General features: G+C 48.9%; 1 protein-coding gene across 1 annotated transcript in view; it reads right to left on the reverse strand.

The window, feature by feature from the left end:
* Positions 1–9,408: 9,408 nt before the first annotated feature.
* Positions 9,409–12,475, reverse strand: part of SLC4A9 (solute carrier family 4 member 9) — a 54,655-nt gene continuing 51,588 nt past the window's right edge. The window contains exons 21-22 of the mRNA XM_032801776.1: positions 11,508–11,596; positions 9,409–9,965 (exon numbers count right to left, since the gene is read on the reverse strand). Of these exons, the coding sequence (XP_032657667.1) occupies positions 11,543–11,596 (54 nt within the window). The 3' untranslated portion in view covers positions 9,409–9,965; positions 11,508–11,542. The remainder of the gene's footprint in view (positions 9,966–11,507; positions 11,597–12,475) is intronic.

The following is a 12,475-nucleotide window of genomic DNA, read 5'->3' on the forward strand; positions in this document are numbered from 1 at the left end:
CCAAACTTGCACTATTCTAGTGCAAACCCCTATATGAACACTCTTGAAATGGTTGAAAATCAGCTTATCGGACTAGCGTATCTGTGCAAGTTTGTGTGTAGACAGCCGCAAACGTCTCTGACATTTCTGCTGAAGCAAACCAACAGTGAGTATGTGGATGCCTTTCCATCTCGGCAGGAACTAGAGAATGCTACAGTTTCAGGTCTCTATCCCCTCTATTCATTGTTGTATTGATTTAAATCTCTCCCTGTTTCTATTGCAATACTGGTAAATGGCAGAAGATTTTGGTGGCTCCTAAATCACCACAGAGGCCAATCAAAGGCCATATAATGCTATAACATTAGATGTTTCTCTGTGTTATCCCAGAATATCCTTTAAAAGACAAACTCAGGGCCCAATCTTGCAAGCCCTTCCCCATACAAACTGTCCTTACTCACATGAGCATTTCAGTCATGTCAAAGGCACTGCTTACTTGAGTAAGATTAGTCACTTGAGTAAGGAATTGTAGTGTCATACATGGCTTGTGGTACAAATAGTACAGAGGAGTCACTTCACCCATGACTGAAATGCAGCTACTTCTGTGGTGGGACTCATCAGCTGTTTCATAGCACAGAATAACACCACATAACAATTTAGGTTGGGAATTGAAGAATATCATATCTAATTGAAACTACTGTGGGAGATGGCGGGGGGTTAGGCAGGTGGAATGTTATTTATCAGAGTTGGAATTTGGCCTGACTTTATTCACTAATTATTTGAAAAGTACCTCAGGAGTTCTGATCTCTGCAATTTTCAATCTCAGCCTGATGGATGAAGCATCACAGTTCCTGGGCTCAAATACTTGTCAGGTTGTTTTTGTTCAAATTTCTATTAACTTGTAACTTTCCAACCTCTGTCATTATTACAAACTAATTATTAACTATTTTCTCTGTATAAAAATAGTCTTGATCCTGCACATTTCATGTGTCAGGAATCCAAGCCAGATAAAGAACAGTTCAACCATGTAGATGTGATTTCTGTAGAGGGAGCTGATGAGAATTCACTGAGCCAAACTCAGCATGGAAGCAGAAGTAAAATGAGCCCTTCAGACTCTGCTGGGATTTTAGTTTTATTTTCCCTTCCCAGGTGTGGGAATCTTGCCCCAAGGACATTCCATAGATGCCATTCATATTACATATCCTCCCAGTGCATGCCCACTGCTGCTAACTGACTGGCTGGTAACCAGTGCAATTCCTCACCCAGACTGCCTGGATGACGACTGCTATAAGTCCCCCACTGGCCATCCAGCTAGCTACTAGCAGTATTGGGTGCCATCTGAAGACAAGCAAACTCCCCCTGTTGGGTGCCCTGTATGATTTCTCATCTCCTGGCCACCAGCAGAGGAACAAGCCCTGGCCAGGAATGAATGGTGACGCTGCACTGCTCCCCATTTCTGCAAAGATGCTCCGCCATGCAGAGAAAGTGGCAGCCACTGGCTACGTGTTCAGTGAGTAGTGCAGCTCACCTGATGAGTGGGGCATGGAGGGGGGGCACACATCCCCCTACTGACTGGTATGATCGCTTCCCTCCCCTCATGCTCCCGCAAACATCCACACATTACCACCCTGCTCTACTATTGCCTGACCTGGATGTGCTTCTGAAACCAGGAAAACATAAACCCTGGGTAGGAGAGTCACAATTACACATGCAGTGCGAAGGGCAAAATGATACATCAGCTCCAAGGCAAACACGCTTACGTCTCTGCGTATACTACTGCCTGCAGAGAACAGTACCAGGGACAATGGCTACCCTGCAGCATAACATGACTGCTCTTCCCCAGAGGCAGGAGAGCAGCTTTATTTTTTGCTGTGTATTATTAGCATTTCACACGTATCTTTTTGTAATCTAGTACTTACCTAGCAGGCCTCACCTAACAAAGGGCTACACACAAAAGCCACATCTGCCTACAGGAGCTGGGCAATGGGGCCCTGAGAGCACTCGACCTGGGGTCTCTGACTACCAGAGGGATACAGACAGTGTATTTATTTTGTATTTTAAAATGCTTATAACCATGGGGCCAGAGTCTGCTGTCAGTTACACCGCATCAACTAAGAGCAGCTCCACTGGAGTACCACCAACACAAAACTGAGCAAAGTGGGAGGAGAACTAGACTCACGGTAGCCCAAGGCCTAGTATTGCACCACTGAGATCAATGGCAGTTTTGCCACTGGCATCAGTAATCACAGGATGAAGATTTAAATGCTTTCCTATCTGACGGTAAACACATCTGTGGCGTGGGGCGAGCATGGTGCTAATACCATGAGAAAGAAAGGACCAATGCAAAGCAAACTATAAAGACAGCATGAACCCAACTGGGAGCCTGATCAACTCCCGCTTTTGGGGCCCGCCCAATGCCTCCCTGTGGTCCTGTTTGTGCTGCTTCTGTGGTGCAAAGGAGACTTAAAGCTGCCATAAGGCAGCCTAGGGTAGGGAAACCACAGATGGCATAGGACTGGTTACACCAGCCCTTCTTGATTCCACAGGTGTAAAGGATCTTTTGGGGTAAGCTGGGGCATGTCAGGTGGGAGAAGGAAGCAATTCCAGTTTATGTGGCAGCCTGGGGGGACATTTACGTGTCAAAATGAGTCAGTGCAGCCTCAGCATTGCTCTAACTTGTGCTGCAGCCTGGTATGGACCATCCGGGTGAGGATATCATAGAGGGAGCATAAAAGACTGATGCACTGTCCCCTTCTTGGGAGGCACTGAGCATGGCTCTGGTACACCAGCAAATTTTCCCCATTTTGGCCTGGGGAACAGCTCAGTGTTCATAAACTAGCTCTTCCTCACAGCATTTTTAAAACCTGGGATGGGGATAACTTGCTTTGGCTGGTAGAGCAAAAGCCCTTTTAACACTCGGACATACAGAGAGAAATAAAGATAAATATCTAAGAAACATGCTGGAGAGGGCTGGGGAGAGCATAGAATAAAAGGTACTTTCCTCTGGATCTCATGTAACATCCCAATGCACAGGCATCATGGGGATGGATTTAAAACCCCATCCTGGTTGTAGCAAAGATGACGCTGCTTGGTCGTGCTCTGGAGGCCCGGGTATAAAGACTGCACCATGGAAAATCACTCACACCCCCTGAGATCAGGATTCAGGCTGGCAGGACCAGATTAAGGCATAGTCTCTGTAGGGTTGCACTTAGAGCCTCAATCCCTAGAGACACACAACAGGAGCAGCCAGCTCCTGAGCACCATCTCCATAGCCAGACTGTTTTGCCCCTTCAGGACCCTTTAAATTCACAGGTCAAAGGTAGCTCAAACAATCCCCATAAGGGGGACCACTTATTGAGTCCTCAGGTGTGTATTAGCTCCCTAGGCCCCAAGCCCTGCTCAGTGTCTCTCTTTCAATAGCCCAAAAAAGCATAGAGGCTTGGAAAATAGAACACAAACTCTCCAAGCTGTTACCCGAGTTTCAGGTGGGCACAGCCCCACCTCCCTCAGGGTCAGTCTGTCTGCTTCCCAGCACCTCCTCCCTGGAGTTTGCCCTTCTCAGGTAGTGCTCTCTCCCTGCCAACTGAGGGCCCTGCAGTATCTGTAGGCTTGGCAGAACTTTACCCCCTGCGCTGCACCTTCCTGTTCCTTTTGTACTGGAGCCCCATATTCCTCTCAGGTGGGGCTTCTCCTGGAATCAGAGCTGACTTAGCCCCCGGCTCTCCAGTCCTTGGGGCAATGCACCTCATTCCAGGTCACAGGAGGACAGCAGGATAACAGCTTTCTTTAAAACATAAACATAGCCTAAATGGGTATGAAGAAAAGCTTGAAAATATGACCAGAGTGTCATGGAAGCAGCAATATCTACCTGAGTTGCAGCGAGGCTGAAATACCAGCTCTGGGAGGTGTGACTTACCCCATTCCTCCTCCTGTGGAGTACTAAGCTCTGAAACCTGCTCTGGAGGCCCTGCCAACACCAGCTCAGCAGAGGACACTCTGTGGTGTGGGCCCTCACTGTTGCGGAGTGTCAGCAGGGAAACCCTCCTCCTCCCATAATCCTCTGCTTGGGTGGGTGGGGGCTGAGTCCTCCCTCCTCCAGGAAGGATCCAAGCCTGCCTGAAGATAGGATGTGGGGAGTCACATCCTGCCGAAATAGGGAGGGGGGGACCTATTTTGACAGCTCTAGTGTGGATGGCCTCTGTCATGACCACCCTAATTAGAGGTGGGGCCACTGTGCACAGGCATGGCTACGGCACACACGTGTGGCCAGAAGGGTGCCCCTGAGAGGGTGTCCCTCGCTCCTGGGCTTGCTTTAATGTGGCTCTTTAAGCTGCTAACATTTTGGAAGAGATGGGAGCCCCCTGGGCATATGCCATTGTTTGGACAGTCTGGGGTCTTCTGCTAATGGAAAAGCTGATGGATGGTCGGAGCCAGGCGAGGGCAGTTCCATACAGAGCTGACCACCATGCCTAGACTATGAGGAGGACAAGCCAGAGGAAACAAATTAACCTGGGAAATGGGGGGATTTTCTTTTGCTGTAAAACATTTACAGCCTTTGAGCTGCATTCTAATAGTAATAAATGGGGAAAACGACGGCTGCTACCCGTCAGCTCCTGTGTCAGCTCCTACTCTAAAGATCCTGATGATGCTATAATCTGACCTGAAAAGCTACAGTTTTTTTCTGGCATCTGTTTGAAATTCACAAAATACAAAGCAAAAGCATCATCCCAGGAAATCGGCCATGATCTACCCACAATGCAACACTGTCATATTACTTTCAGTGGCCCAATATATATCTCCAGGTACTGAAACCTCTCTCAGGTGTAGATTAAAGTGAAGAAGTCTCCTTCCCTAGAAGCTGAGGACAAATTAAAACCTAGTGGCCACACATGACAGTTGTCCTTACAAATAATTAGGAAACCTGGAACTCCGGCAAAGGGAAATCAAAATGCAAACTCTAATTTGAACACAGATATTTACAGTCTCCCCAGACAAGTTCTGAGTGATGGCAGCTTTCAAAGAGCGCTGCTGTTATTCATCAGCAAAACTCACTAGCTCATTGCCTAGTACGTCCAGCTCAGGAATCTGGCCAGCGGAATCCCTGCTTAAAAAAGGAGCAGAATAGAATCACTATGGTACTAGAAAACCAAGTGGGCTCAGCCCTGCCTGTGCTACAGGCAACATTTCTCCCCACGTGGGGAGAACAAGGAGGGTCAGGGGACCCAATCAAGCCAGGACGAGACTTATGGAGAGAAGATGCTACAGATGGCTGTTGGCAGATGCCTGCAGACACTGTAGAGTTGTAAGGAAGTTCCTGGGGAAGGCTGAAGGCAGGAGAGCAGCATGGTGGAGTTGGAAAGCTTCTGTGGGGTCCCTGCTGGGATACCAGGCCACATCTTAGGCAAGACGCCAAAGAAGACAGACTCTCTGGATGGAGAGGCTGGGCCCAGTTGGAAACACTGTGTTAATTGTGGACTTGCAGGTGAGACACATGATCGAGTTCTGCTCATAGAAGACTTCAGTTCCCCTCTGTGTGGCAACAGTAGAGGGCATATCAAAGGGGCCAAGAAGAAGAACAGCCCAAGTCCTGCAATGACAAGTTAGGAGGGCCAGGTGTGACCTTTAGGGCCACTGGAGAGTGTGTGAACAATTATATAAATTAGACTCCACCCAAACAGGGAAATTTTGTTTTAAATACTGTGGAGTTTACTGAGGGGGCCTGAGAAGGGGAAACCGAGGCAGGGATCATAGAGCCAGCTCCAGCCACAAGCAAGCACTCAGGAGGCAGTCACCCTGCTACAACAAGGAATCATTGTGGCAGGTCATAGTTAGAAATTTTTGCTCCTTCTTCCTTCTCATGCCAGTGTACGGATGGCTCTGAGATCTATGCCCATTATGCTGGGCTTCCATCATGTGAGAAGTGGTCTGCACCACTCCGAGCTGAGGGTGCTACTGCTTCCCACAATACAAAGGGATTTGTGGTGAGTTGTTATGAAACCATTTCCTTCTGAACCCATTCACCATGGATCCCAAGGACAGAACCCAGCACAACTTATTGAGTCCTCAGGTGTGTACAGGAGTACCACCCTTAGTAGCATGGGCAGTCACAATTATAAGGTGCCCGCTTAAAAGCTGCAACTACTTGGCATAAAATGGAGGAAACTGCAGCATTCTCCACCTTTAATACAGAAATTAAACCGATGGAGACTACAGGTCCCAGCATGCCATGCTCCGTTTCAATGCAGTAGCTTTGCTGGGACCTGTACTCCACATGGCCGGCCCATCCATATTGTCATGGTGCATGGTGTAGAATTCTATGGCCAGCTGTGATGGAATGTGTCTGCACTGAGCCCCAGCTTGATGCAGTGTAGCAATAACTCCCGGAGGGTATGTCTACACTACAGGATTATTCCAATTTTACATAAACCGGTTTTGTAAAACAGATTGTATAAAGTTGAGTGCACGCGGCCACACTAAGCATATTAATTCGGTGGTGTGCGTCCATGATCCAAGGCTAGCGTCGATTTCTGGAGCGTTGCACTGTGGGTAGCTATCCCGTAGCTATCCCATAGTTCCCGCAGTCTCCCCTGCCTGTTGGAATTCTGGGTTGAGACCCCAATGTATGATGGTGCAAAAACAGTGTCGCGGGTGATTCTAGGTAAATGTCGTCATTCCTTCCTTCCTCTGTGAAAGCAACAGCAGATAATCATTTCGCGCCCTTTTTCCCTGGATTGCCCTGGCAGACGCCATAGCACGGCAACCATGGAGCCCGTTCAGCTTTTTTTTACTGTCACTGTATGTCTACTGGATGTTGCTAACAGAGGCGGTACTGCAGTGCTACACAGCAGCATTCATTTGCCTTTGCAAGATAGCAGAGACAGTTATCAGTTGTTGTGTACCATCTGCCATGCCATTATAAATTGGCAATGAGATGATGGTTATCAGTCGTTCTGTACCATCTGCTGCTGTCATGGGTGCCCCTGGCTGAGGTCGGCTGGGGGCGGAAAGACAAAAATGGGAATGACTCCCTGAGTCAATCCCTCCTTTATGGTATCTAAAAATAGAGTCAGGCCTGCCTAGAATATGGGGCAAGTGTACTAGAGAACCAGAGAGCACAGCGCCGCTCCATGTCAGCATCCCACAGAAATGATGAAGCTACATGCCATTCTAGGAGGTGCCCCTGCAACAACCACGACCTGTTGCTTCCTGCTCCTCCAACCCTCCTGGCCTACGTTGGCAGGTGTCCTCCCATTCTTGTGAATGAATAATAAAGAATGCAGGAATAAAAACACTGAGCTGTTAGTGCGATAATGAGGGGGAGGCAGCCTCCAGCTGCTTATGAAGTCCAGGCCAGGGACAAATGGTGCGGGGGAGAGAACCCCAGCATCCGCTGCTATGAATAGTCCAGGCAGTACAAGAACTTTCTTACACATGAACAGGGAGGGGGCTGAATGGAGCTCAGCCCACCAAGGCGTGCTATGATGCAGACGGTTCCAGCCGTTCTGTACCATTACTGGAATGCACCGGGAGTCATTCTATTTTTTACCAGGCGCCCCCGCGCCAACCTCTCGAGGGAAGGCCAGCCAGGAGCACGTCACACGGGCTGATGATGATGACGGATATCAGGTCATATTGTACATCTGCCACCAGGGGACGGGAGGAGAGATGACTGCTGTTTCCACGGCCCGCAGCATCGCGCTACCCGCGCATGCAGCAGACAAAGGGTGACATGGAAAAAGTCAAAGAAAAAAGATTTTTCCCTTTTCTTTTCACCCGTGGGAGAAGAGGGGGTAATTAACGAGCTATAGCTCTGAACCAGCCCGGACATGTGCTTGGACCCTACCCGGGCGTTGGGAGCTTCACCAAGAATGCAAATACTTTTAACGAAGACTGGCTGGACTGTGGGGATTAACGTGAGTCCTCAGTCACCCCTCCCCCTCCCTGAGCACGTTTGATTCTTTGGCTTCCAACTAGCCACAGGCATGTGCTGTGGCCTGTATCACAGCCTCGGATTTTTTCAAATGCTTTGGCATTTGTCATGTTCTGTAACGGAGGCCTTTGATAGAACAGATTTGTTCTCATACAGCTGTCAGATCAAGTATCTCCGTACGGTCGCAGCTGAGATGCTATTTGGATTTGGGACTGCATCGCCACCCATTGTCTGATCAGAGCTCCACGCTGGGCGAAACAGCGGAAGAAATTCAAAAGCGGCAGGGCTTTTCCTGTTTACCTTGACGCAGTGCATCCGAGTTCGGATTTGGCTCCCAGAGCAGTCAAATGATACTGTGGGATCTGCCGGAGGCCAAATACCGTCAATTTGAAGCACACACAACCTAATCCGATATGTAATACCGATTCAGTGCTACTCCTCTCATGGGGAGGAGTACAGAAACCGGTTAAAGGAGCCCTTTTTAAATCGCTATAAAAGGGGCCATCGTTGGTAGAACGGGTGCAGCGTTAAATCGGTTTAACGCTGCTAAAATTGGTTTAAACACGTAGTGTAGATCAGGCCTGAGAGATCTGCTCCTGGGGATTTCCATGGGGTACGCCTGGGTGCTGTTTAGAGCTTGTGATGGGGTATACAGACCCCATGCTGGTCAACGAGGGATTAATGAGTTAATGTGGGCTCTGGTAGCCCCGCCTTGACACACTTGTGAGACAAGTCAGCAGTGGAGGCAGGAGCTTACAAGGGAGAATGTCTGACCCAGCTCAGTGGAGGGTAGACCAGGGAGGAGAGCAGACCTTTACCTCTGGAGGCAGGAGCTCCTTGGATGACTGCTGCCAGCTCACCTTGAGAGGGGACTATTCCTCTATATTTCCCTGAGAACTCAGTTTAGGGTCACAGCCTGATGGACTCCTGAAAGGAACAGTCTTAACTCGGCGGTGGGATCATGCCTTTGTTTTAATTCCCCTTTTGTTCTGACAACCCGGGAAGGGGCAGGAGTCCTACTCAGGACCTGGTCAGAGGGTGGAGTCTTTTAGGACTGGAAGTGGGGTGGGAAAACCACTCAGACTTTGCAGAGCAGTGGCCTGGCTGAGTGCTGGGGATCCTGCCCAGAGCCTAAAGGGCGCCCTGGGGAAGGAATTCTGGTGACAAGCTGAACATGCCCTAGGGAGATATTTTCACAAGTTGCAGTAGAGTGTGAGTCTAGCTGCCTCCTTGTAGTCAAATATGCTCCCTCTGAGAAATCTAGAGCACTCTGACAGTGGAGATGCAGCAGGACAGCAGAGCGGGCTGGGGAGGCTTTATTTCTTGCTCTGTAGGAGACCAGCAGTGTTTGGTCAGACTCTGACATCGGAAAGATTGTTACTGGTACTAACAGTTTTTCCCAACTATGCAAAATCCAACGAGTAGGGAAATGAACCAGTTTCAAAAAGTCTCTGGTTTCATTTTAATTGCATGATTCTAGAGTGCTCACAAGCAGGGGATCCACTTAACAGAGGAATTGCAGCACTTTAATAAATAGAACAATAGTTACATCCATTGTTGGTTTTGTTAAGCTACTCAGTGGCAGACAGGAGTTAGCTGACAGTGTCCAGAGAGACAAGGTAGATGAGGAAAGAGACAAGCTTGTGTGCTTACACAGAGCTCTTCAAATCTTCTGTTGTCTCTTTCACAAAGGAAATTGGTCCAATAAAAGCTATTACCTCACCCACATTGTCTCTAATATCCTGGGACCTACATGGCTATAACAACTCTGCAAACAACTCATGGTATCCAGTCAGGGACTATGCAGGAAAGGTATTTGGTAATGGCATCCTACCCAGCACAGCAGGTTATGTCAGGGGGAGAGAGACTGCTGTGTCCATTTTGTTCCAGAATTTTAAGCTTAAAAACACTTGTTCCCTGCATTGCACCTTCCCTTTAAACCATCATGCACCAGCCATGGTCAGTTCCTGGGATGTCGATGGAGCTCTGGAGATCAACCTCTTCCCAGAAATGCAAGTCGTCTGCTTCCCACGTGCATGAGACCATCAGAAAACACTCCCTGCCCAACACAGAAGTCATGTAGGGGGAAGAAAATCACATGAGACTATTGTTTATTGGCAAGGGACATTGATGCCCTTGATCCAGTCACAGTGCGGAGCCCCAGCTGACACTAGAGCAGACTGTGTTGCTTTGCTGTTTGCATTACAATCCTTGGCATTTGTTAGATGAACCAAGAATTGTCAGCTGTCTAGTTCTGCTGCTCTGTTCCACTTACAAAATAGAACCCCCAGCACAATGGACAGAGATTTGGAGACAAGAACTCTCATCCTCATTCCTTGCTCAGTTCCCAGCAATTGCTGATCCCACCTCCTGCCTCACTTAGGACACTCCCCAGTACCCCCTACAGCTGGGTGAGGGGAGCCTGGCCAGGCTCCACCTGGGAGTCACACATCCTGCTTTCCTTCACTGAAGGCCAGCAGCTGTCACATGGGAGAGTCCTCTGAAAATGCTGGCAAGGCCTTCAGAAAGCTTCACTAAACTTGCCCTCCCATGCAGCTGCCTTTAGGAAAGCTCATTGTGCTCTGCTCCTTCGGCCTGGCCTTCCAGAACAAGCGGCTCCTCCTCTGACACTTCTTTAGAAATCCCATTACTGCAGCGTGGGCCTCCTTCCAGCGCTCTGGAACATGCCCTGCGTTGCCCTGCCTGTGTGACCCTGTGGCAGCTGCTGTGATTAGGGGAGTGTTCAAAGACATTTAACCTTTGGTACTGTAGCTATGAATTCCTTGTTTGCTTCTGATCGACCCAGTTCACCTGCTGAAGTGCACTTGCCCAGTTGCCTAATGGTGCAGGGGCACCTGAGGGAGGTCCACTGCTATGTGCTGCATGGTCTGGGCCCGTCTGGAAGAACAGCCTTGCCATGCTGCGGTTGCACAGAGGAGCGCAAGTGCCAGGATGCTGCCAAATGAACTAGGTGTGTCCGCATCCACCGTGCAATGCAGCCAGTTTTGCAGGATGCACCAGTTATGTCAGCAGGGCTGCATGCTTCCTGCTGCTGAACATATCATGTACACAGCATGAACCACACCCACTGGGATGCTGTTGCAGCCACCAAATGGAACACAACACTTGGGGTACAGTCACCTGCCATGCTAACAAGTGATCTGCTTACACTTGGCTCACTGCGCTGCCTAGGGGCACTCACCTCCTGCGCTGCCAAATGTCCTAGGTGAAGCTGGCAGAAGGCCCTGGTTGTGCTGGGTAGGATAAGCAGGCCCTAGGTGTCTAAGGGAGAACCCAGAGGACAGATCCTATTGTATGTTGTGAGGATGTGAAGTGTTCCATGTGGCAGCAGGACCAGCCCCAGCCCTGCATGGTGTGGAGGGAGTTGTGAGCTAAGGCAGTAAGGTACTCTCTGTCAGGAGTGATCCATCCTGCTCCTGCAGACTTCCCGGGGCCTGATGTTCTGAGGTGCTAAGTGCCCACTCCTCCCCAGGAGGCTGCAGGTGTTCATGCTCCTTATGACTACGCACAGGGACAGGAGCAGCACAGCTGGCTCACCACCACCCAGATGAGGTGCATCATGTGAGTTACTGTCCCTTACCTTTTGCCTTGTCCCATCTGCGAGGCTGGATTCCTCTAATTCACAGAGATGTTGATTTCTGGTCCTTTTTCCTGGTACAGGAATTCAGACTGTAGGAAAGAAGCAGAGGCCAAGGCAGCCGTTACTGGCTTGTCCACTGACTGTGGAGCGTCATTCAAACACTTCCAGTGGCAGAGAGCTGCATTCTTCACGCAGAATCACGCCGTCTACCTAAGTGAGCTTCTCTTTTGCAACCTGCCACTTAGCCACGCTCAGACAGGCTACAACAGTGTTTACTGTGGCTTTGGCAGTGAGTCCTCCCTATGGCATAAGTATGACTAACTCACTCTAGAGCATGGTACATGTGGCTAGGGTAGGGATCAGAGAGTCCTGGGTTCTAGTTCTACCTCAACTACCCACCAGAGCTGGGTGAAATACTTTGACCAATGTTTTTTTTTCAGTGAACAATGCAGATGTGGGGACCCCACCCCATTTTGTGAATTCATGTTGATTTCACCAAATTGTTTTGGTTAAAAAAACCCACACAAACAAAAAACATTAGGAAAAAATCAAACTATTTTGATTTTTCAATTGGAAACGACTTTCTGTTTCAAGATTTCCTTTAACTTTATTATTAAAAAAATTAAACATAAAAAATGCTCAAAATCTAAATGAAATATTTGATTCAACCCAAAACAACTTCTTTCTGAAAGGTAAAATAATTGGTTTTGGTCTGACCTGAAACTAGTTTTCTCCCTGATTACGTTTTTTGGGAATCGCTGGCAAGTGGAAAAATCCATTACCCATCCAGCCCTAGCACGGCATGGCTTTGGGAGGTCACTCTGCCTCAAAAGTGGCCTCTGGTCTTGGGTACCCGCCTTCAGCCACCTAGGGTCTGATCTTCTCAGAAGTGGTGCACTCTGCAGCTCTCACTGACTGTGGCTGCAGTTGTGTGTGCTCTGCATGTCTGAGGAGGTGGCCCTGGCATC

This window comes from Chelonoidis abingdonii, chromosome 7 (genome assembly GCF_003597395.2).
Source record: "Chelonoidis abingdonii isolate Lonesome George chromosome 7, CheloAbing_2.0, whole genome shotgun sequence".
Lineage (NCBI taxonomy): Eukaryota > Metazoa > Chordata > Testudines > Testudinidae > Chelonoidis > Chelonoidis abingdonii.